General features: G+C 40.6%; 1 protein-coding gene across 2 annotated transcripts in view; it reads left to right on the top strand.

Annotated features, from left to right (window-relative positions):
• Positions 1-25,723, top strand: part of LOC120542222 (cartilage acidic protein 1-like) — a 201,989-nt gene that overhangs the window by 80,760 nt on the left and 95,506 nt on the right. For both annotated transcript variants that reach the window (XM_039774526.1, XM_039774533.1), the window contains exon 8: positions 14,020-14,156. In XM_039774526.1, the coding sequence (XP_039630460.1) occupies positions 14,020-14,156 (137 nt within the window). The remainder of the gene's footprint in view (positions 1-14,019; positions 14,157-25,723) is intronic.

The raw sequence follows: 25,723 nt of genomic DNA, 5'->3' as shown, positions 1-25,723 counted from the left end.
TGCAATAACAAATCAAATCATTCAGTTGTCTTTGCTCATATGTCATTTTAGAGCTGGACGCCTGGCATCTTTTTTTGGCCACAAGTTCGTTTCTGTTTGCTGTGAGGTTCTGTGTTGTGGAGATTCTCAGGATGGATTGCAGGTGCTCATCAGTGAGGCGACTCCTGTGTGCTGTTTTGTTAGTCTTTATCACTGAGAAGAGCTTCTCACACAGATATGTGCTACCAAACATGCACAAGGTTCGAGCCGCATGTAGACTGACTTTTTTTGTTCTTCAAAGTCACCAAAGCGCCGTGCAAACTCAGTGCTAATAACTCTAGCCGCAATAACTTGCAGCATCATAAGGTAGACTTGATTAACGCGGTAAGTGTTCGGCAAGGCAGCTGAAGCGCTGCATTATGGGATCTGTAGTTTATTGTGTTACCAGCGCTTCATATACCCGGGCTTTAATAACAATAATACAGTATATAAAATGATCTCGGGGCGGATATAATTACACCGGGCGGATGTGGCCCTGCCCTTGAGTTTGACACATATGGACTAAATAGAACTTGAAAAGATATATTTTTTCAAATGTGATCGCGCAATTCAGATAGAGTTGACGCAAGACTACAGCCTGCATGCCTCAATGAGTCATCCTCCCTCGCTCTTACTTTTTACCGTTCATCTAATGAATACACTGAGTATGGCTTTACCAAAACAATCATTGATGGCGAATAAAGTATCCATTATTCGAGTATGTAGAGCGGATATATATATATACATATATATATATACCCGCGTATCGCAGCGGAGAAGTAGTGTGTTAAAAAAGGTAGAAAAAGAAAAGAAAAATAACGTAACATGACTGTCAATATACAGTATTTGTTTTGTGAGTGTTACTGAGTGTTGCTGTCATCAAGGATTTGATTATCATTATTTCTTTCAATCAGGTTCGTATTTGTAGGATGTGTTGTGTTCAAGTTACATTCCGTGTTTGTCAATCGTTGTAAAGATGACAGGTTTCATTCATCGATTCGTTTCTTACTGCATCAATAAACAGCTCGTCTTCTTCTTTATCTGAGACCTGACACACTGCATGCACGGGTTTTTTACACTGTCTTCCTTTAGCGGGACATTGACTTTTTCCACCGTGTGCTTTGTTTCCACAGTAGCTGCATTTATGAATATGCTTATCAGACGCTTCATATTTTTTGCTGCCTTTTCAATTGTGTAATTCGGTTTTTGTTCAGCACTCTTTGGAACTGTTGCTTTTTATTTGTGCACTGCGTCAGTTCACGTGAGCCACTCGGTGTACTTGCATCGAAGGTTCCCAGCTGTGCTGGTGCCATCTCGTGCTATGTCCATAGCTTTATTTAATGTTACCTTAGTCCTGGCACTTAAAACTTTCTCTCGCAGTTTCGCTGAGTTTGTGTCAAACACCACCCTGACCATCTCATCTTCCTCTCCATAAGCACAGTCCTTCATCCGTGAATATTTACCCGTGGCAGTTTGCTATTGGATTGCCGCTGACGGACGGCCTTATATGGGCAGGCACAAATTACAAACGCCAGCGGCAGCCTGTCTATGAACTTAATTTAAAGTGTAGGTTTACATCGTGCTTTGTTTCCGAAGTAGCAGAACTCATGAATATGGTTGTATATGTCACTCGCTCGCTTCTTATTGTTTCGCTGCCTTCTCAATTATATAATGCTTGTTTTCTTGAGCGCTTTTTTGAGGTCTTCCTGGTTTTCTATGTACTGCGTGATTACGTGGGAGGCGTGATGATATATATATGTGTGTGTGTGTGTATATATAATGTCACGCACGCTCGGGTAGGAGATCGCGGACGGATTCAAACGCACCTGGGGACACATTCGCTGGCAGGGAATGGCGGGGTACTAACTTTCGCCCTCTGCTTCCTCATAGGAGAAAAGACCTTCCTCCACCATAAGCCGGGTTTTGACCGCAGTACGGTACTTCCGCCCTTCCTCCACCATCTTGTCCTGACGTCATCAATCCCATCCTCCCTCACGGTCCTTCCCAGCATTCCTCCACTTCCGGCTCCTCCCTAATAAAATGGCCGCGGACGCCATGATACGGCGTCGCGCATATGAACTCTTTAGTTTATATTTTGACCTGCTTTTCATTTAATTTATTGTGGATTGTCTACAATATACGGGGCCGGAAAACCCCAAACCTTTATGCTGTCTACTTCTGCATCTTTTACAGTGGCATAGTCGGCAGGATACAAGATCCGTGGATATGACAGAAGGACAGGACCTGAACACCGTGCTGCAGGGAATGAACGCCCAACTCCAGGCCCTGCAGCAAGCGCAAGCCGCTACTATTCGAGAGTTGAAGGCTAGGCTGGCAGAGGCCCAAAGAGTAAGACCAGACCCGCCGAAACTGACGCCTCCTCCTCTGGTGCCTATGACAGAGGCAGATGACGTCGAGTCTTACCTCGGCATATTCGAACGGACGGCCACCCGGAACGAGTGGCAGCGGTCCGAGTGGGCGTCCATTCTGGTGCCTTACCTGAAGGGACCTGCACAGCGGGCCTATTATGACCTCCCTGAGGAGGAGGCCGCGAACTACGACCTCCTCAAACCAGAGATCCTGGCCCGCTACGGCATCACCCCGGGCCAGCAGGCGGCAGAGTGGCGGAACTGGCAGTTCGACCCTGAAAAGCCTGCCAGTGCCCAGGCGTTCGAGTTCTGGGGCAAAATGGGGCGCTGGCTACGGCCAAAGGGACCCCAGGCTCGGAGAGTAGTCGAGCAGGTGGCCTGTGAAGGCCTGGTGAACGCGATGCCCAGTTCCCTCGCCCAGCAGGTCCGGAGGCATCCTTATAATGACATGCCGGGTCTTCTGGACGTCCTGGAACGTCAGCTCGCGGTCCTCCGAGTCGGGGGATCAGAAAGGTCTGCTCGTGGGAACCGACAGGGACGGGCAGCCACACCCGAGCCCCCTCGACGCGCTGCGGAAGCGCCGTCAAGTCATAAAGAAAAGCTGGCCTCGCCGCGCTGTTACAAGTGCGGCGAGACCAGCCATCTGCTCCCAACCTGTCCCCTCAATACCACGGCGGAGCCCATGGACTGCACCTGGACAACAATGGAAAGGTACTATACCCCACCACATCCCTTGGCGACTCCGAACACGGGAGTGGTGTTATTAAATGGACACGCGGTGGTGGCTTTGTTTGACTCCAGCAGCAACATAACCATTGTGGCTCGCCGTTTTGTGTTGCCGCGACAGTGGCTGAAACAGCACCTATTGGTCACATGTGTACATGGGGGGACCAAGTCATATCGTTCCGCCCAATGCTATATCACCTGGAAGGGGGAGTTAACTCACTTGATGGTTGCTGTGTTACCCGAACCCCCCTATCCGGTGATTCTGGGACAAGACTGGTCGAAAAAGAATTGCGGTAAGACACCCGCCGCTCCCGGGGCCTCGTTGGATCCAGTTATGAGGGGGAAAGGCGCCCCTCCTGCAGTCTCCACGCCGTGCTCAGGGGCAGGCCCTAGTGGCGCTGGCGCTTCGGGGGACGTTTCCGCGGTGATGGACCCTGACCCGGAAGACTCCGCCGGGGAAGGGACTAGCCAGGGAACTCTTCCGGTGCCCAGGTCACAAGAACCTCTCGGTAGCCTGGACCATCAATTTCGGTCCACGCCAGCCTCATTTAAGAGGGAACAGTGGAATGACGATTCCCTGCGCTTTGCCCAGAATGCGGTAGTTCTGCCAAACAGCTCACAAGCCGACGGTTCCACACCCCGTGAGCCCTTTTTTGTCCTCGAAAACGATGTGTTGTACCGAGTGGCGACCCACGAGGGCGAGGTGCCCTATCGTCCTCGTGTCCAAGCCAGACGGCTCCTGGAGATTTTTCGACTTTAGACGCCTGAATCGTGTCTCCAAATTCGATGACGACCTCCTTGAGCGGCTGGGTACGGCTCGATACTTGACTACTCTTGACATGACGAAAGGGTATTGGCAAATTCCCTTAACGGCATCCACGAAAGAAATTTAGCACCCCTAGCGGGCACTGGCAATACAAGGTTCTCCCATTTGGGCTGCACGGGGCCCCAGCGACTTTCCAACGTCTGGTAGATAGAGTGCTGAAGCCCCACCAATCCTATAGTGCCGCCTACCTGGATGACGTCGTCATCTATTCCGGCACCTGGGAGGAGCATCTATTGCAGATCACGGCTGTCCTCAAAACACTAGCTAAAGCCGGCCTCCGCATCAATCCTCGAAAGTGTTATTTTGGCTTAAAGGAGGCCAAGTATTTAGGCTACCTAGTGGGACGGGGACAGGTGAGACCACAGTGTTCAAAAGTTAAAGACATCTTGGAATGGCCCCGTCCGAATACCAAGAGGCAGGTGCAGGCTTTCTTGGGGCTAGCGGGGTACTACCGCCGGTTCGTTCCCCGTTTCTCCGAAAGAGCAGCACCCTTGACCAATTTGACAAAGAAGGGCGCTCCCTTATACGTGGTGTGGACCGACAAGGCGGAACACGCATTCAGTGACCTAAAGAAGGCCCTAACGTCGGCACCTATATTGAGGATGCCTGATTTTGGGCTCCCTTTTATTCTCCAGACGGACGCTTCGGACACAGGCCTGGGCGCCGTGTTGAGCCAAAGCGTCGATGGTGTCGAACACCCTGTAATGTATCTAAGCCGGAAACTGATGGACCGGGAGACCAGGTACGCGGCAGTGGAGAGGGAGGCCTTGGCCATTAAGTGGGCAGTGACCCATCTCCGTTATTACCTGCTGGGTCGCGAATTCGCTCTGGTGACTGATCACGCTGCCCTTCAGTGGATGTCCCTACATAAAGAGTCAAATCCGCGGGTCACCAGGTGGTTTCTGGACCTACAGCCATATAAGTTCACTGTCACTTATCGGCGAGGCACCCTTCAAGCCAATGCCGATGCCCTCTCTCGTATTCACGACCTCTCGGTTAGGTCCGCCCGACCTGACGGTCTTCGGCTAAGGGGATCATGTCACGCACGCGCGAGTAGAAGATCGCGGACAGATTCAAACGCACCTGGGGACACATTCGCCGGCAGGGAATGGCGGGGTACTAACTTTCTCCCTCTGCTTCCTCATAGGTCAAAAGACCTTCCTCCACCATAAGCCGGGTTTTGACCGCAGTACGGTACTTCCGCCCTTCCTCCGCCATCTTGTCCTGACGTCATCAATCCCATCCTCCCTCACGGTCCTTCCCAGCATTCCTCCACTTCCGGCTCCTCCCTAATAAAATGGCCGCGGACGCCATGATACGGCGTTGCGCATATGAACTGTTTAGTTTATATTTTGACCTGCTTTTCATTTAATTTATTGTGGATTGTCTACAATATACGGGGCCGGAAAACCCCAAACCTTTATGCTGTCTACTTCTGCGTCTTTTGCAATATATAAATTTATATGTGTATATGTATATATGTATGGATATATGTGTGTGTGTATATATATGCTGTAGGGTAGCATGGGAGCTGTAGGGGCCATCGGTGGAGTTGTTGGATACTGACAGCACAAGGACCATTGGGGTCCTGCCTGACCTGGAAGTGCTTCTCACAGGGGGCAATAGATTAAGCGCCAGAAGTAATCCCAGGACTGGAATAAAAAGAGAGCCCTCCACTCAACTCAGGAGTGAAAGTTGGAGTGGAAGTATAGAAAAAGTACAGAAATGGTAGAAAATGAAGAGAATGAGTTGTACTGTATGGTACACTTTAATTGAACTGGGACTGTTATGGTGCAATTGTGTCTGGGGCTTTGAGGTGCTAGTACACCTCCTAATGGCCAGTATACAGTTGTGAGTACGCGAAACACAGTTTATTCTTTTATTACTATTTATTTATTAATTATTGCATTATTAATTTGTATTATTTGTCTCCTTCTTCATATTATTAAAGCGTGCTTGCATGTAACAATCATAACCTGCATATCTTTTTCCATACAAATAACTGTAAACTTACTTTTGTCTACCCAGGTATATATATATATTCCAGTGCTGCTTGGATAGGCACTAGAAAATGGATGGATAGATACTGTATATACATAACTATGTTTTTCTATTGTTGTCTTTATAAAGTCAGAATTTTTCACTTCTCTGTGAAATTGGCTGTTTTGAATATTTGCTTTGTTTCACTGTCCTTTGCCTGTCTGCTTCCTAGAGCTGGTCGATCAGCATAGTGAATGACATGTTGGGGGGCAGGCAGCAGTAGCTGGTAATGCTTGGGCCTCCCTCATTTTTCCCTTCATTAACTGTGCCTCTGAAGTACAGTAAACAATAATTACAGGCAGATGGGATTGTGCTGACAGAAAGAGCACTGTCCTCCACACTCCGTCTGACCTCTCTAGAGATGTAATCATTACTACCCAGATACATCTAGCTGTTTATTGGCAGGGAAGTCTGCAGTGCTGCGTGTCATGTTTCTATAGATTTTGCATGCTAGATTAGGTTTGGATATCTCTCATAAAAATAAACACTGACTCCTAATGCATGAAGCAGTTTACATATTAAATTTTAGGATGTGGGGTGAGGGCTGGAAAAAAAATTCTTGAGAGAAGATTTTGCTTGTACAGACATTTCCTTCATATAACAATGACATCTGCCTTAATTCTACACATCAGCCTACGCCCTGACTCTTACACTCATCGATTCACTGATTCACATAAATGATTAGTTAGACATGAATAATTAAGTTCAGGGTTAATATAACAGTATGTATTACAATTAAAACAATACATGTATACTATCACATTTTAATATCTTATACCTACAGTAAATTGTCAGTTACCTTCTGTTTACAAACGAAGAAGGGCATGAGACTTGGTTGGATTTTTAGAAATTTGTTTGGCAAAACATGCCTTGCTCTCTCTTCACCAAAGGTCCTTGATGTCTTCTGTAATCTCAGCACCATCTTTACTTACATGTATAGGTTGGTATTGTTGAGATTGACATTCATTACTAGCCTCTGTTGCCTTGGTTGGTCCCAGCACTACTAGTTCTTCCCAAACTTGCTCTTGATGCAGGTTTTTACTCTAACCAACATATTAACCACTGGCTGATTTTTGGGCCCTTACGTTAACATTTTGTTACTTGATGCCACAATTAATTTGGAAATAGAAATTTAATATAAGATTTGCTATACTTTTCTAAAAATGTTTGTTTTTAAGGCAGCACGGTGGTGTTCTGGGCTTGAATACCACGTCCAGTCATTGTGTATCTTCTCCCCATGTCTGTGTGGGTTTTTATCAAATTGTTCCTGAATCTCCAAATTGGCCTAAGTTTGAATGTGGCACTGTTTCTGAGTGAGGCCTGTGATGAGCTAGCATTCGGTCCAGGGCTTACCCTGCCTTGAAATTGGAATAAGCAGGCTCAACATTTCTTCTATTTTATTTTATGGAGCTGCATTGGTTCCTCATGGATCCAGCATTTTTGGTTTGAATCATGTGCTTGTTTATTGTCTGAGTGTTTTTCTCTGGGTTCCTTGGTGTTTCTCCCATATTCTGAAGATGTGTACAGTTGGTTCTCGTTGATCTCATGTGGGTGAGGATATATGAGGGAGATCTAGGATGGACTGACACCTTATCCAAAACTGGATCCTGCTTTGCATCCAGTATTACTGCAATATTCTTGAGCTTCCATGGGCCCTGAATTAATATTTGTTTAATAATGTTACATTTTTTTATTCAGTGGAACTTTTTACTGTCCTTGAGGTACAGTACTGTTTTCACTTTAATATCTTTTGCATTATTTATTAGTAAAGTGGCTACTTGATGGTGAGTAGACAAATGTAAATAAAGGTGAATTACAGTTAGTACCCTCATCAAGATTTAGCTGACATGAGACACAGAAATATTCTGGAATCACAATATTTCCTTTATGTTGCTGGATCACCAAACTTTTATGTTGGCACTGGATCTAAATATGAAATAGCACATATAAAATCATAGCAATTTCTAAAGCTAGACTAAAAAGGAAGGTATAACAGAGGCCTTATTATACAGTAGATACCGCAAGTGTTTGCTTTACTCATCTAACCCAACATTGTGCCTGCCTAGCTAAATATCTTATAAGGTGCACAGGAATATAATATAAACCAGTGTTGTGTAAAGTACTCAACAGCCATACTTGAATAAAAGAAGAGATAACTTTTTGAAAGGTTATTTGAGTAATAGTAACATTTTCCCATCAACAAACTACTCTAGAAGTTTTAAAGTATCTGATATTAATTGTACATAAGTAAAACTATCTGTCCCCAGTTTATATCCATCCATGCAGCCATCTATTTTTGAAACCTGCTTATCTGGAGCAAGGTTGTGGAAGCTTTTCCCAGCAAGCACTGAGCACAAATCTCTGGATGGGATGCAGCCCAATACAGGAAGGATACACACCTATCAGGACCAGTTTATCATCACCAGTCTACCTAAATAACTTATCTTTGGATTGTGGAAGGTAACCGGAGTGAAACTCCACACACATGGAGAGAACATGTAAACTCTACAAGTGGAGTACCAAGGACTTGAATCCCAGGCCCCTTGTTGTGAAACACAGTGCTACCACTGCACCACCATGCTGTCCAGTTTTATAAAAATATCCAAAAATGTTCTTACAAACTTAAAATAATTTGTGTTAAAAGAACTGCAGTAAGAGCCAAGAAACTGTAAATTGAAGCTGTGACACTCAGTGCAAGTGGACATCTTAATGATTATATTATATTTCAGGGGGAAAAGCATTAATTAGAGAGGCATACAGCCCCTCTGCCCCCTTTAACCCTACTATTACCCTAGGGTCGGTACCGACCCGTTTTCAAGTTTTAAATGCATAAAAGTACCACATACATTTTGTTTACTGCATCAAGGCTTTTTCTATTTTTCTGAAACTTCCATTTAAACAAGAAAAAAAAAAAAAAAAAGGTAAATTATTTCTCTAATCAGAAATTCACTGCCTGTGGTCTTACCGGGTCGGCCACGACCCAGGGTACAATAAGAGATCATAAAACAATAAATACTGGCCAAACTTAAGTTACAGTATAAACCCACTCTCAGCTCACTCTGGCCCCCCCCACACCCCCACACAACTCTGTCAGGTAGCAGGCCTCTCCCATCCCCGAGCTGTAGTCAGGGGCTTATCTCTTCACACCTCCCCCGAGTAAAAAACAGAGACAGCCCAGACAAAACAGACCCAGACCAGTTCAGTTTGGTGATTGTGACTGAGAGAGAGCATCTAATTTGCAGAGGTAAAAATGGCCAGATTCACAGCACTCCAAGCTCTGGATCATATCCTAGCTGAAGGACAAGTTACAGAGTGGCACAGCGACACTGATGAGGTGGACTCAGAGGAGGAAGACATTGTGGAGTGTCAGTCAGAAGACACAGACACAGAGTCTGAGGAGGAGATCACCTCTGAAGCAGTTTCCCCACCAGCTGAAGTACTACAGTCCAAGAATGGCAGCATCTCCTGGAGGTTAGTACCACCTGACGAGACTCGCAGGACAACTGGCAGGGCAGCTGCTGAAAATATCATCAGAATGACTCCTGGGGTCACAAGGTTTGCCATAACAAGGATAAGTGACATCAAAACAAGTTTTGAACAGTTCATGCCATCATCGCTGAAGAAAATAATACTTGACATGACAAACCTAGAAGGACAAAAAGTCTACGGAGACACATGGATTGACTTTGATGAAGAATTCCTGGATGCTTATATTGAATTCTTCTTCTTGCTGGAGTATACCGATCCAGCAATGAGGCCACAGCCAGTCTCTGGGACACAGCAACAGGCAGAAATATTTTTCGGCCACGATGTCACTGAAGAGCTTCCACATGATCTCGAGAGTCCTCAGGTTTGACAACCGAGACATGAGAGCAAGACGTGACAAGCTTGCTCCCATAAGGGATGTCTGGGAGAGATGGGTGCAGCGCCTGCCTTTGATGTTCAATCCAGGAGTGGTCAGCAGGAAGACGAAGAGCTTCAGCACCAGCATCCTTCCCTTTAGCCAGCCCTGCCACAGCCACAGACCCAGACCCAGAGAGGCTGCCGGATTCCAAAAGAAAGCGCTGTCAGGTCTGCCCAAGCAGCAAGGACAGAAAAACAATTCCATGTGTGCCAAATGCAAGAAATATATTTGCAAAGAGCACACTAAAAATGTCACTTACTGTCCTACTTGCACATAGTGTAAACATACAGTAGCAATCCTGCTCCTGGAGAGCTACCACCCTACCACCGTACTACTAATTCTATTGGTTTGATTGTTTGTTTGATCTACATTTTGTAATTTATTTTGTCTTACTTGTTTGGCTTTGTCTTTGTAATTGAATTAAAGTTCAACTTTTGGAAAAAAAATACTTTTTTGCCTTCTTCTTGAAGTAAATATATATGGGTCAAAACCGACCCTAACACCACAGATGTTACTAATATTAATAATATTGATATTGATAGTAATATTATTAAAATAAAAAATTGTAATTTTTTTTTACAGTTGTGTTCTAATACCCCTCAGTAATAGTCAGGTAACATATAAACCTTTGATTTATTTGTATAATTCTCCTGAGGTTTATTTTACCAATTTTTTTGGACTGGGCCATTTTATTGACATCATCTTCAGAGGGCCACACCAAAAATTTTAAAACCAAATTTTAAAATCTTTTCATGGATAAGGAAGCCTAACAAGGTAACCAAGAGGTAAGGAAACAAACTGGATGATAAAAAAATGTTTGAGGGTTGAGGGAGGCTGATTTAAGACACGGGTCGGCACCGACCGCCCAAGATAACAGATGGGTGGAAATGCTAGGATAATAGTAGGGTTAAGAAGAAGGTCATTTGTTCATGAAAACCATTTTACAATCTTTTTACTGAATTTTTGTAATAGATGAGCTCTAAATTAGCTTCTTGGGCTGAATGGCCTATTCTTGATATAGTTGTCCTAATGTTCTAATCTAATTATTTAATCAGGATTGTTGCATGATTTTTGACTTTGGTTTTTGGTTTACATATTGGGATGTGGTATTTTGACAACCGTTTCTTTTGGTTATGTCTCATCTCCTGGTGGCACTTTTTTTAAACACTGCCTAACCATTTTCTAAAATTATTGTGCGTTTTTACCTCCTTTCAGTTGAGGTCTTGTACTGACTCACTTCCAGACACTAATCTCAACAGGCAGCTTTAAAAATCAGGATGGAGATGGTGTCAATTCTGTGGAAGTACATAAGACTACGTTTGGAATTAAGCATGTGCTCTGAAGGTCCTGGAGACACTCCTTTCAGAACTTTCTCTAAATAACAACAATAATTGCATAGCCCAAAATCACACAAGGAATCAATCATTTACCTTTAACAGACCCTGTTTTTGACTCCCTAAGAAGACAAAAAACAAAAAAAAAAAAACGAAAAAAGAAAATGTAAGAAATCTTGGGAAGGGCAATTCAGAAACTGACCCCCTCCAGGTAGGATGGACAGGCCATGGGTTTCAAAAAATGGGGTAAATACAACATACAAAACGGAATACAAGTAATCATCTTCAAGAACTAGATGGCCAATCTATCTTTGCCACCTCAGAAATACAATACAATTATTGACCCCAGGTGTACCTGCAACCCTGAATCCCAGCTATAGTTTAAAGGGACAAGCATCTCCAAGAAGCCTGTCCACCTTTAAGTACTACAGAGTCAAGATACTGAATAACACAGAGAGCGCTATAGCTGCCATCTAGCATGACTACCTTTCTCCACATTTTCTACCCTACTCACATAGCATTTGCCACAAATAAGTAAGCTACTTCGTTGCAGAGCTGTGCCCTTATTCTTCAGCAGGACTACTGCCTTGCACCACTATAACAGATATGAACTGGATGAATGATATATCCACCAGAATAAAATCCAACACACAAATATTCATAGTCTTAGTGACTAAAAATATAGAATTTAGTTCTATACATAGAAGAGCTGAATTATTTTTAATGTCTTATACATTGTTACTTTCAGAATTCTGAATTATGTTTTTTAAAAATTGATTTCCATCCATCCATCCATTTCCACTTCAATTTCTCAGAGTGATGGAAACTATCTAAAGTAACATCAGAGTGATTCAAAACTGGCCTGGTACAAATGTTAGGATCCACCTTGTAATGACCTGTCAAGTATGGAAAATGGATGTCTGGATAAATAAGGGTGGTTGGTGATGACCTTGTTCCCCTCTAAAGATGGCTCTTATCTTCCACCTGATGTTGCAACCCTGAACTGGATTAAGTAGTTTAACTAATAAATAGATAAAAAATGGGCGGCGCAGTGGTAGCGCTGCTGCCTCGCAGTTAGGAGACCCGGGTTCGATTCTCAGGTCCTCCCTGCGTGGAGTTTGCATGGGTTTCCTCCGGGCTCTCTGGTTTCCTCCCACAGTCCAAAGACATGCAGGTTAGGTGGATTGGCAATTCGAAATTGGCCTTGGTGTGTGGGTGTGTTTGTGTGTCCTGTGGTGGGTTGGCACCCTGCCCGGGATCGGATTCCTGTGTTGGCTGGGATTGGCTCCAGCAGACCCCTGTGTTTGGATTCGGGTCGGAAAATAGATGAATGGATAGATAAAAAAAACAATATCTTCGGATTGTGGAAGTCAGATGACATTGATGAAGGTGCAGTGGTTCATGCCTTGGAATCTAATACATCATACACAATACATACATTATAATTACTCTTGTATTACTATCATCCACCATAGTCTCACTATCACATACCAAGTGAAATAAACTGCAGGTTTCAAAGTGCAATAGTATAAAATGTTAAATAAAAAGTTTACATTTGTTTATGTAATAATATCAATCAAATCATTCATTTGTTTTCTGACTACACTATTACAATACAGGGTCATAAAATATATTTATTAATTTTAAAAAGAAGATACATCTCAGGAGTAAAATATTATTAGATCAAGACAGATAACTTCAAAAAGCAGACACATAGTATCAGATCTGAGTCGTATCCAAGAAGTAAATTATTATCAAATCACATTACATAGCATTTATCACAGCTGGGAATAGGCTTTTACCTTCAATGTGACTTTCCTAAAGCTTCAAAACAGTTATATTTTAAATTGAGTTTTTCTCGGCTGGAATAGAAATGTCCTCCTTATGTATCAGTGCTCCTTGGAGACACGTCAAATCAAATGATCAGCCAGTCAAACTTTATGTTATAGAGTACATTGCATAAGAACATGACATTTAGAACAACATTATATTTACATAAGGAATACCAAGAATTCACTAAACATCATTTCAACATGACAGACAGAGGATGACACTAACAAGGAAAGTGTCGTTGAGGTGCTTTTTTAAAACTGAACATTTTACAATGAAGATGCATTACATATTCTCTTCGTTCTGCAAGCTCATCACCTTTTCTTTGCAAACTTGTAGTTTCTATTAAATGACTGTATTTATGCAGATTACTACGAGCACAGCTTACCCCTGTCAGAATTTTATAGCCTTTATAAAATTTTATCTACCCTTTCTTGGTATTCAGGTAATAAAATATCCCCAATGAGCTTTTTCCAGTCCCACTACTCACATGTCCCAGGATGACAGCTCTGACACTCCCTTACACTCACTGAAGGTCACCCTCCCTTTCATGAGAATCAGACTTTATGAGGCTTGTAATTAAAATTCAGGGTAAATAGTAAGGTGCAGAGTAGCAGGCCATAACTCTTCCAAAACTTATTGCAGCAGCTCTGCTGCACATAAATATAAGTTACATGTCTGTGAGTTATAGCCTGTTTGATCAGAGAAGGCACAGATTTACCCGGTTAAGCCAACTATAGCTCTCAGAAGTGCTGCAGGCCTGACCCCGATGACTCACAATCTTGTTATCAACTGGCCATAAGGACTTCATCACTGCTGCCACCTGACACTGTTGTTTATGGTGCCCAGTTCCAGAAGCTACATACTTAGACAGCTGCAGTTAATGCTCTGATACCTTAAAGATATAATATGCTTTCTTTTAGTAATCAATGTTTTCTTTTGTCTTCTGACTGTCATTCTTGTCTTCCTTAGGACATTGCCACGCAGAAGTTTGCCATGCCTTCACCTGTCCGCACTGTCATTGCTGCCGATTTTGACAATGACCAGGAGCTTGAGGTGTTCTTTAATAATATTGCATACAGAGGTTCTTCTGCAAATCGTGTGTTTAGGTACAGTAGCTTTTTTCATTTCTTCTCAGTTTTTCTATATGATAGCCAGTGAATGAAATGTTGAACTTATGAAAGAACTCCTTGATATGAATCATCCAAATGAAGAAGAGGCTTAAAACATCTGTGCAGGACACTAACTATGCAGCAATATTAAATTTGGGCTGCAGGTAGTATTCATTTTAGTGTATATGTGATTTTTGAAGGCAGTGTACTCTGCATATGGTTGATTTTAGACTTGTACATAATGTAGGAGGAAAGTTAAAAAAAACTGGCTGATGAATGAATGGGTGTTTTTACCCTGGGACTTCATTGCCTCTGGATTATGTTGTGTATACGGATTTTTGGATATTTTCACTCAGTTCGTCAGTATCTTTACCATTTGTAGAAAGTAAATTAAACAGATGGATCAACAAGCATCACCTTCAATCTTCCTTTCTGATTTTGCTCCTGTGTCAGCTCTTCAAATTGATCCGAGATTTATGATCACTCAATTAGCTCTGTAACTGCTAGTCAAGAATATCGAATGCCCTGTTGTAACATCTCTCTGAATGAACCATAAAAGGTTGTTTGTATTATTATTCTTTATGTCCAATCGTAATATTATAAGGATAATGTACATTCTATGCATTGATATTTGAAACTGTTCCATCATTAAAGACAGTGGTCTAAACTGACAATTCCTCCCTTATCAAACAAATGATTTGTTGTTTCATAAATACCTTTTTCTTTAATGCCTTCCATTTACAAAGTAATAATAATGTGTTTTTACGATAACCCAGTCTGCATGTATTTTGTAGATTTGGGAAAAGCATATGACCTTGGCATGTTGCGGGAGGTACTGCAGGAATCCTGGGTAACAGGGCTGCTTTTGTGTGCTATTTGTTCCCTTATAAATACAGGAGAAAGTAGGGTGAAATGACACCTTTTATTGGCTAACTAAATAGATTGCATGTGCAAGCTTTCGAGACAGCTAAGGCCCCTTCATCAGAAAAGGTGTAACAAAGAAACTGAAAAACACTCTTGCTTATATTGGGACATATTCTTTCATCTTAACAACCTTTTTGTTCACATATTAGCAAAATGAATACACCTGAGATGAATTAACCCTGAAAGAAGAGAACAATGAACTAATAAAATGTAGAGATAAGATAACCATCACTAGAGAAAGTCCTGTAAGGTTTTTTTTGAAGTGCATTGTCTGTAAGATAGGCCTCTGATGTAGTCAGCTGGCCAATCAGTCTGTTAGTCCACATATCTGCTCATAAAACTCTCGTCTATATTAAGACCATTTTATAGAGTGCTGAATTTAAGCATAAGTTTGTATTTTCATTCTCTCCGCTCCTGTTGGGTCTTGCAATTAGCCAAAAGCACAGTGACAGCTGTGTCCAAATACTTGGCTTTAAGTCAAATTTGTTCACTGTGGGTGTTGGACTCCATCAAGTCTGTGTCTTGTCACCACTCCTGTTTGTGGTTTTTATGGACAGGTTATCAGGGTGCAGCCAAGGATGTCTACAGTATTTTGGGTGGCTAGGTGTAGCATCTTTGCTTTATGCAGATGATGTTGTCCTCTTTCCCTTTTTTTATTGTGACCTTTGACACACGCTCCAGCGAATTGCTGCTGAGTGTGAAGTTGCAAAGTTGAGGTAGAGCACCACAAGTCTGAGTCTGAGATCAAGAGTGAAGTTCCCTCTCCAGGTGAGAGATACTAACTGCCCTTAGTGGACAAGTTGAAGTATCCTTGGACCTTGTTCACAAATGATGGAAGAAGGGAATGTGAGATTGACAAGTGGATTGGAGCAATGGCAGCTGTTCTGTGGGTGCTGTACTTGTTCGTGGTGGTGAAGCAGAAGCTGAGCCTACAAACAAAACTCTCAGTTTACCTGTCAGTCTACATACCTGTCCTATCTTATGGTTATTTACATTTATATTTATTTGCTTAGCAGTCACTTTTATCCAAAGCGACTTACAAAGGAAGTCAACATAATCGAGTAACATCAGTCTAGGGACTGTTCTGAACAAGAATAGCAGGACAAGTTACAGAAGTTGAATACTAGAAGTGAAGAGCTATAAAGCTAGCATAACTAAAAAATGATCAACACAAAATATAACAGATATCCACTGAGCAAAAAGACATTCATTAACAAATTGACAGAATTTCCAGAACAGTAGGGTTTTATATGACGGAGGGCAGATGACTACACCAACTAGGAGCTACCTTCTTTGTCAGGTTGAGCTATAGATGGTGATCCTTCATCAAGATCAAAGTATCATTAAATCAAGCAGTAAATGTAGCTGATTACATGTTGTTGTCCTCAGGAGGGAACAACAGGTACAGCTGTGTATTGTCAGCATAGTACTAATGTCAGAAACTATGGGATTGGATGATGTGGCCCAGAGAGGTGGTGTAGAGAGAAAAGAGTAGAAGACCAAGTACTGATCACTGGGGCACCTCTCTGTATGTCTGATACACCCTTGACTTTTATTCTTTTCAGGACACGCAGTAGGATCTGCCCAAGATGTAGGACTCAAACTACCTGATAGCAGTCCCAGTGATGCCATGGCTGACTATGTCAAAGGCAGAGTAGAGGTCTAGAAGTATCAGGACTGATGACAGATGAGGATTATCATGAGCAGTTGGTAATGACCAAAGGAATGAGATTGCAAGTACCAGCAGCAGAAATTAGGTTACTTCACAAGGCCACTGGGTTGCTCCAAGCACATCCAACTGGGAGGACCCTCTGGCTGACCCAGGACATGTTGGAGGAATTATATCTTTTGCCTAACTTGAGAATGCCTGGAATCTGTAGCTGTTGACAGAAAAGTCTAGGCTGACCTGCTTGTCGTGCTCTTGCCACAACCCTCACCAAGAGAAGCGGATGATAAGATGACATAATAATAGTAATAGTAATAATAATAATAATAGTTGTAGTATATTTTCAAACCTGCTTAGTCCAACTCAGGAAACCTATCACATCTGGATTTATGTATTTAAATAAATAAATCTTCTCCCAGCATGAACTTCTACAGAGAAAATGAGTATGTCCTATAACGGAGCCAGTACAAGCTTGATTCATTTTTTGCACCTAATGCTACTAAGATAGGTTTAATTTTTGAAAAGAGATGAACTGGTTCAACAATGGGTAGGGGATCTGATGGATGGATGTGAAGTCATGTAAAGTATAATGTATTCAGCAGCAATATTTATTTAGACTAAGTATTCCTCTTGTTCAGCACTCCTTATAAATACTTTGGCTATTTCTGGACATGGTTTCTGTAGTGCTGGGATCATCAGTTATCTGGCTCCAAGTCATCCTCAAATACTTCTTTTCAGCTTTATTAGCATGATTTAGAATTTATAAATGTCAAACATCCATAAAATCAGGCACGTGCAGAGAGTTTGAAAGGGACAGGTGCCGAATTCATAAATTCATTTTAACAAGGAATTCATAATGAAATGAAATAATAAACTCAATGCTTGCCACTTTGATTAGTTAGTCTATAGAACTGAGCCCTTCAAAAGTAAGGCACATAAATGACTCAAAAGCAGCATTTAGAGCTAAAGAGGCAGGTGCTCAGACACATGCATCACAGAATGGATGGGGAGCTCATCCGGGCAGAGGCTACTTTTGGTTTACTGTATTGTGTGCTATTTTCTATGTAACCTATTTAAAAGATATTTTCTAGAATGTGGTATGTGCTGCCTGTTGGTAACGCATTCAAAACTAAATTTTATTGTTCTGTGTACACGAGATAATAAATCTGAACTGAACTGATTACACTGCATTACATTTCTTGTCGAATCAGAATGCTCAGTTTGTGAAAGAGAAAATGTTACTGGTCATCTGCATGTTGTCATTAACTTAGAAATACCAATCAACACTCAGCATTATTCACATTCTGTGGTGCAGCGTGTACATGATAACAGAGTACTCTGCAAACAACAAAAAATCAGATTACATGACAGAAACAGAACGAAGCACCACAAACCAAATATTGTGTTTTTGCCTAGTCACTGTTGTTCAGAATAGAGTAGGGAGATAGAGAATGGTAGAAGATGGCATGTCTGATTGAGTAAAAGTGATCAGCAACTTTTACAGTTTCTTGCTGGTAGATATATTTATTCAAGACCACAGCATGATAAGACAATTCTTTTTTCAGAAATTAACACCAATATGGAGTTGTGATTCATAGCAATTTTAAATCAGCTGATTTCATGATTTCTAATCATATTTATAACATCAAAACCCACCACCACTCCAGAATGATGCCTATTTTCCTGCTGTGATCGTAGCTTGCCTTCAAGGTCTTGAATTTCTTATGCATCAGAGTGTGGTGGATAAAATTCTTTGAAAGTGCCGGGTTGCTGAAGATAATGGTGCCTCACATTGGACCCTTTCATGATAGCAGCTGTTTCATCACAGATCCGACAGGTCAGTGGAGCATTTCAGGATGGTGCATTATAAAGTCATACTTTCCAGTCCATTTGCCTTTGAAATGGCAATTCTTGGTGTCAGTTTTCCTCTTAGACATTGGAAAGATGCATTTTTGCTAGCTAACTCATTTTTATAGATAACTTGCCATGTGAATGTTGAAAGTTACTGCCAGGATAATTAGCGAAATTTATGTAAATGGCTACAACCACTATTCATTTTCAAAAGAAAATACAATTTATTACTTGTTTAGGTTGACAATCAGATTCACCAGAATGAATTCACACACCACAGGGTTTCAACCCCAGAATGCTGGATAAGTGAGAAAGCAGCATTAACCACTGTGCCACCATAAAACAAATAATAAAAGTATATGTAAATGACCATAAGATAGGACAGGTATGTAGATTGACAGGTGAACTGAGAGTTTTGTTTGTAGACACTGCTTCTGCTTCACCAACACGAACAAGTACAGCACCCACAGAACAGCTGCCATTGCTCCAATCCACTTGTCAATCTCACATTCCCTTCTTCCATCACTTGTGAACCTGGTCCAATGATACTTAAAAATATATTGTCAGACTATTTTTATTAAATTCATGGTCAATGGGGACCTATCCTATAGCAAGACAAATGAACTTTTACAAATATTGAAAAATGAATTTGAGATATCTTAAAATCTTAAACTCTTCTTCAGATATCTCATAATATGTTCCCTTATATTTAAAGATGCGTGCAATACATTTTGAGATATCTGAAATGCATTTCAACTTTTTCAAGATATATTAAATATATCTAGAGATATCTCAGAATTACTTCCTTTTAACTTCATGTACTTCAGATTCATTATCTGAAAATGGACAGGAAGCTATTTTGAGATATCTAGAAATATATCTGAGATGTCTAGAATTGGATTACAGATATCTGAAAATTATATTCAGATATCTTAAAATTAGTACATGTCCTTTTAAAGATATCTTAAAATGTATCTGAGACATTTTTTAAATAGATTTAAAAATACAGTATCTTGAAAATATACTTTATCATGTCTGAAATTGAACATACACCCCTTTTAAGATATCAATAAATTAATTTGAGATATGTGAAACATAAGTCAAAATGAGGATATCTGAAATGCATTTTAAAATATTACAGCCTGCATTTCAATCTAAACACATAGTCAGCTAAAAAACACAAAAGGCCAATGTGATCATAGGTTACCACTCAAGCCCATAACTTGCAAAAAAAATGAAAACAAACACTTGTGGGCCATCTTGCTTTTTTTGACTTTGAACAGAAGGTTTATTATTATTAATAATGTATTGCTGGGGTTGTTTTTTGAGCACTAGAGGCTGAAAAGTTTAAACTGGAATCAAACGTAAGGTTGAGTGTAGGTCAATTGATCAAGCAAACTTCCAGAATGAAGCAAGACAAAATCATGGTGTGAGTGTTTTAATTGGGAGTCCTAAATTCTTATCCAAAATGTTACCTTTTTGTGTGAGAGAGCGAATGTATTTTATTTTCTATTAAGTTTTGACATGGATTATTTACTGCTTCATGACCTTAACCTGTATGGTGTCTACAATGCCATCCATAATAACTAAGGAATGAGATTGCGAGTACCAGCAACAATGAAGATGTGAAGGAGTTAGTGAGCCTACTTGATGACAGTTAAGATGTTTTATGACCATTTTGGGTCATTTGTGATGGAGAAGTTTAAAACTGTTGACCTTCTTCTTCTCAGATGGAGATGTGAGTGTAGCCTTACATATCTACTCTCTCTATATAAAATCCTAAGCCTAAAAGTGCAACGGTTTTATGTGACATTTTTATGTCACATTTTTTGCCACTCTTTAAATCGGGGTGATTTTAAAACCTATATATATGTTTGGTATCATTCTTTCCAGAATTTATTGAACTTTAATGTGATGTTGTTAGAGTTTCAGATTTTTATTCCATTTTTAAATTATAAAGTAAAAAATATCAAGAACTCACATCCCGTGAGACAAGACTTTGTGCAAAGAGATTTAATCACGCCCGGAGCCAGAAATAAAAGACAAAGAGTAGGACAGCTGCTGTACAGGCTTTTAAATGTTCGAAGTGCCGTGCGAGATGCAAATCACACTGCACGGCAGCAGCAGCAAGCCAGCAACTGATTGAACAAAGAGGAGATAAAAAAAAAAACTGTATTTGTTTCCCATTGTATCACCGTTTAAGAGAGGGTTTCGGAGGAGTGACCGTGTCTCCTTTGGGTGCGTTCAGCCCCCCTCTTCACAAAGTGAGCGGCACAGACACAGAGTGGCTGGCACATATTGCAGGCCAGGGGGGTTGGCAAACAAAGCAAGCAGGTGGCGAAGCCCCTAGTATTAAGATAAAGATTGTTGTCCTGGCATGTCATAAGGCATACGTCTTCTCTGTCATCCATTTCACCATTATTAGTGATCAGGTCTATAATGATGATGTCATCAGCAAATTTAATTATGGAGTATGACCTGCACCAAGCCATAAAGTCATAGGTGAACAAGGAATACAACAGGAGTCTCAGCACACTACCTTGTGGAGTACCCAGGATGAAGATCAGAGAGTTGAAAAGTGTAGCGGGTGGCATTTAGTCTAGCAACTTGGTAATGGAACAACAGCATGAATGCCACACTGTAAACAGGCACATCAGTTTTCGTTATGTACATTTGCCAGGATGGGATAAAATGTAAGGAATATATTTGTGGTTATAAACGAACTGGAGTTGGTGCGGACAATCAAGAATATAATTTTAATTACGTTCCTGCCCAAGTCTTAGGGCAGTTTTTTTACATTCATGATTGACTATCTTTAGAGTGCCTTAATGTCACTTGTTGGTAATTTACAATTCCTTGTGCTTTCTCATCAAGCAGTAGGTTTAGTGGGCTATCTTGCTCTGTCTATAGATGTACTCTCATAAGGATAGTATCATGTAATTCTGAAATTAGTGGCCTAGATGCTCTTTTACATTCTTTCACATTTTACAACAACAACAACATTTATTTATATAGCACATTTTCATACAAGAAAAAATGTAGCTCAAAGTGCATTACAAAATGAAGAATAGAAAAATAGAAGACACAATAAAAAATAAAAATAAGTCAACATTAATTAAAATAGATTAAGTAAGGTCCGATGGCCAGGGTGGAGAGAAAAAAAAAAAAACTCCAGATGGCTGGAGAAAAAAAATAAAATCTGCAGGTACTATCAACATACTAACTTAGGATGTTTTGGATCTCAGTCAAACTCTCTGGTCTCCTTTGAGGCTTTTTACTCTTTTGAGAAAGTCAAGAACATTTTACTGGATTGACCAGAACTGGTACCTGTCACTCTTCAACTCTTAGTAATTATTGCATCTGAACAATTGCTTTATGATGAATACACACAGTTGTATACTATCACATTGCTATACCTGCTCCATTATTGGCTACCTCATATTTAAATTGTAGTCTAAAGTACAGACTCATTAATAAGCAATCAAACTAAAACAACACCAGAAAAAAGCAAAGTGTAAACACTGTATACTATTGGTATCTTTCTGAATTTCATCAAGACGTTATACCTGCACTACTTGTAATTTGTGAGATTTTTTGAAAACAAAGGGTTTTGTCAAAAGCAAAAACTAGCTTCTTGTTAAGAAATTGATTGGAATGAAAATCTACATTTACTGAAGGCCCTTAAATTTGCTGACGCATGGTGTGCTTTAAGACACTTGTAGGTCACATCTGGCTCTGTTGAACGTTCCTCTTTCACCTGATTTTGAGTTGGATACCACCATAGTGTACTTGTCAAGATGGACACAAATTACATTTTGCTGCCATTGCCTATGTGCAGGGCTTGCTCCTTTCTAATATTTTCTCTTTGTAATCAGTGTAAAATTGTCAAGTGGCTGATTTTACATTTTTTAACATCTCATTGTGCAAAATATTTAAGAAAACAGCGATTCGCTTAGAACAATTCTCTTTTGATGTGTCCTTTGAAGCAATGTAGCCACATCTGTGTTTTCTACTTTCTCATTATTGGGTCTAGATAATGGGATGATGTTGAAGACTGCAGCATCCTGGTGTGAAGCACACAATAAATTCTTTGCTGTATCTTTGATTCCATAGTAGTTGGTAATTGCTTTATTGAGACCATTCTTGAGTTAAAGTGATTATATTCTACTTATGAAAGTATTGTAAACTACATGGTGGGCAGTAGTTTTCAGTTCCTTTGTGCTCATGTCTTTTGTGAGTGGGAAAATAATTTCATATGTGGTATTGGTCAATCTTCTGTTTACTTATTGTTTGCAGAGGTGCTATGCTAATGCTAAAGGCATTTTTTTTAATTTTACAAGGAGTGGGTGGTTTGCAATTGTCACTCTGTTTCATTTTGTATTCACTATTACCAATCATACAGTTTGTCAAAACATAAAAACTTACATCGAGTGACTCCTTCTTTACAAAGCATCTTTTTTGCAGTGAGTTAAATGATCTTTAAAGGATGCCTCAGTAGATTTTTTTCACTGGATCTTTAAGTTGTAAGCCTCAGTGTCAGTTATGCATTTAATAATTGTTTGAACCCATTGGCAAACATTCAGATATTGTTTCCTCCTGAAAAGCATTGCATGAAAAATCTGTTAAAACTTTCTGCTTTACAAAGCAAGACTGACCCCTATTGACAACAAAAAGTAAAGTGAAACATTTGAGCTGTTTAGCTAGCAAGCCAAAAGGATTTTGAAGACATGCTTTAATTTTAGAATGTGTTAATTTGCACAGACATTGTGTGAGTGGAGTTTGCGGATTGTCTCCTTTGTCTGTGTGGGTTTTCCTTCTAGTACTTTGATTTTCCTCCCTCTTGCCCAGTGCTGTAAAGACTAAGTTAATGTACGCTTTCAACTTGGCCGAATGTGAGTGAAGGTGTGTGCTATCTGTCCAAGGCTCTTTCCAGACTCCAGACCCATTGTTAACATGAACTGGACTAACTGTCTTTATTAATGTTGTTATGTTATGTTATATTATGCTGTTTTGTCAATATACATATAGAAATCTGTGATTAAAATTTTACTTGAGCATTATCAGTAATGACTCTCTCACTCAGGTGGACAAATGTTCACTTCAGTTAAAAAATAAATGATTTTTAATATGAAAACATTTTCTTATCCTTGTAAGTTCCTAAAGGTGACAACCATAAGAGAAAATTGTGATCACCATCACAATTTGTTTTTAACTGCCAAATCATTGCATATTATTTTCTTTTTTTTTACAGATTTAGGCCTTAATTTCTATTCCAAATTGACTGTACATGAGTGTAAATGTGGATCTTTATGTGGGTGCTTGTGTGTCAGTGAGACTGGTGTACTGCAAAGCTGCAACCTTGGTGGATTTGAAAATGCTGTGCTAATTTTGTTCCACCACTTATCTGTATACGTCAAATTATGTAAGAATGAAGTGCTCGGGACTAAAAAAAAATAGTTATAATGGAATTTGAACATAGTGCGGTCTTTCGACACATACAATTGACAAGGCTGACTGTGGAATGCTCGATGGCAATGTCTATTTTATTCTTCTAGCATCAATAGTAGAGAGAAGTTCCAAACCTTTTAAAAATGGCATCCCTTGGTGTCCTTAGCATAGTCAATATTATTAGAATTTAACATCTGGGGAAGAGTGGTCAGGTGTCCCTCTGGGTTTGGAGCAAGCGCCCCTTGGGCGACTTTGCAGAAAGGATTAACCGTCTCCCTCTGGCGGCTGTCTGTTCTTTTATAAGTCACGCTGTTTTTTTAACCTGGAAAACTTTTACATAAAAAGATCATGATAAAAAAGTTGGATGTATAGGTTTGTGAGGACAAAATTCAAAGACTCGTTTAAATGCAATAATTAAAAAAAAGAACATTATGGTGTGCATTTATGAAACACATTGAAAACTGTTCAAGTAGCATAAACACAGGGTACCCTTAGTAGTCGGCATTTTGTAATGAAGAGTGAGACAAAAATGTATCCTCAATCTGATCAATGTGCTCAGCAAAGTCAAACCATACCTTGGGAAACCTAAAAATAAGCGACAGTCCATGAAGTCAAACTTAATTGACAGTTATCCCTCCACTTTATACACCTAAAATGCCTCTGGTCTGCAGTAAACCATTTCAGCTTCTGCTCCGCTGTAACAGTATGATGACGGTCAAATAAACCAAGTGACATAAAAGTGCAATCTAATTGGCTGTTCAGAGGAACTCCTGAAACACGACTTTTGGGCCAAGCTCAGAACAAAAAGGGTGTTTTGCTGCCCTTTTATAAAATGAAAATAAGTTTTTTGTGCTGAATTTTACTGATAAAATGGACCAAACAAAGTGCCAAAATGAGGATTCTGCTAAAATAAAGTTTGTTCTAAAGGAATATATATATCCATCCATTATCCAACCCGCTATATCCTAACTACATCTACACGGGGGTCTGCCGGCGCCAATCCCAACCAACACAGGGTGCAAACCAGGAAACACACCCCGGGCAGGGCGCCAGCTCACCGCAGGGCGCACACACACACCCACCCACACACCAAGAACAGCGTGTGGTTTGTTTATTTATTTGACAGTAAACTATGTAACATTCTATGATCTGTTTCTCGCAACTGAAGAGGGCACCGTGATGGATGTTCGCCGACTTGCAGACCAACCACAAGCGTTACCTGGTAGGTAACCACCCATACAATCAGATTGTGATTCAGACTACGAATGCCATGAATGTAATTACCCCGATCTCCAGGCTGTCAAAGAAACAAACCACACGCCGTGGCGCAGCGTAAAGAGGCTTCGCCACTGACATCCGAGGTTCAATCCCCGAGAGGGGTGCAGTGAGTGTGTACGCCTGATGAGCCCATATAAGTTTGAAATACATGCTGCGTACTCTTTGCATTATTTGACAGTAAACTATGCAACATATATATATATATATATATATATATATATATATATATATACTGTATATAATAAATGTAGTTTTGCAAAGAATTGGAGTGACCCCAATGATGTGAGTTCATGATGTGCTGCTACACTCGTGTTTGCAAAGCACCAACAGGTTTGCCAGTACAGCACACTGGCCCACTTCAAGCTCTGGGTGCAACACAGGCCATGAGTGCTGGCAT

This window comes from Polypterus senegalus, chromosome 1, assembly GCF_016835505.1.
Source record: "Polypterus senegalus isolate Bchr_013 chromosome 1, ASM1683550v1, whole genome shotgun sequence".
Taxonomy (NCBI): domain Eukaryota; kingdom Metazoa; phylum Chordata; class Cladistia; order Polypteriformes; family Polypteridae; genus Polypterus; species Polypterus senegalus.
This window is presented reverse-complemented; position numbering and strand designations above follow the sequence as displayed.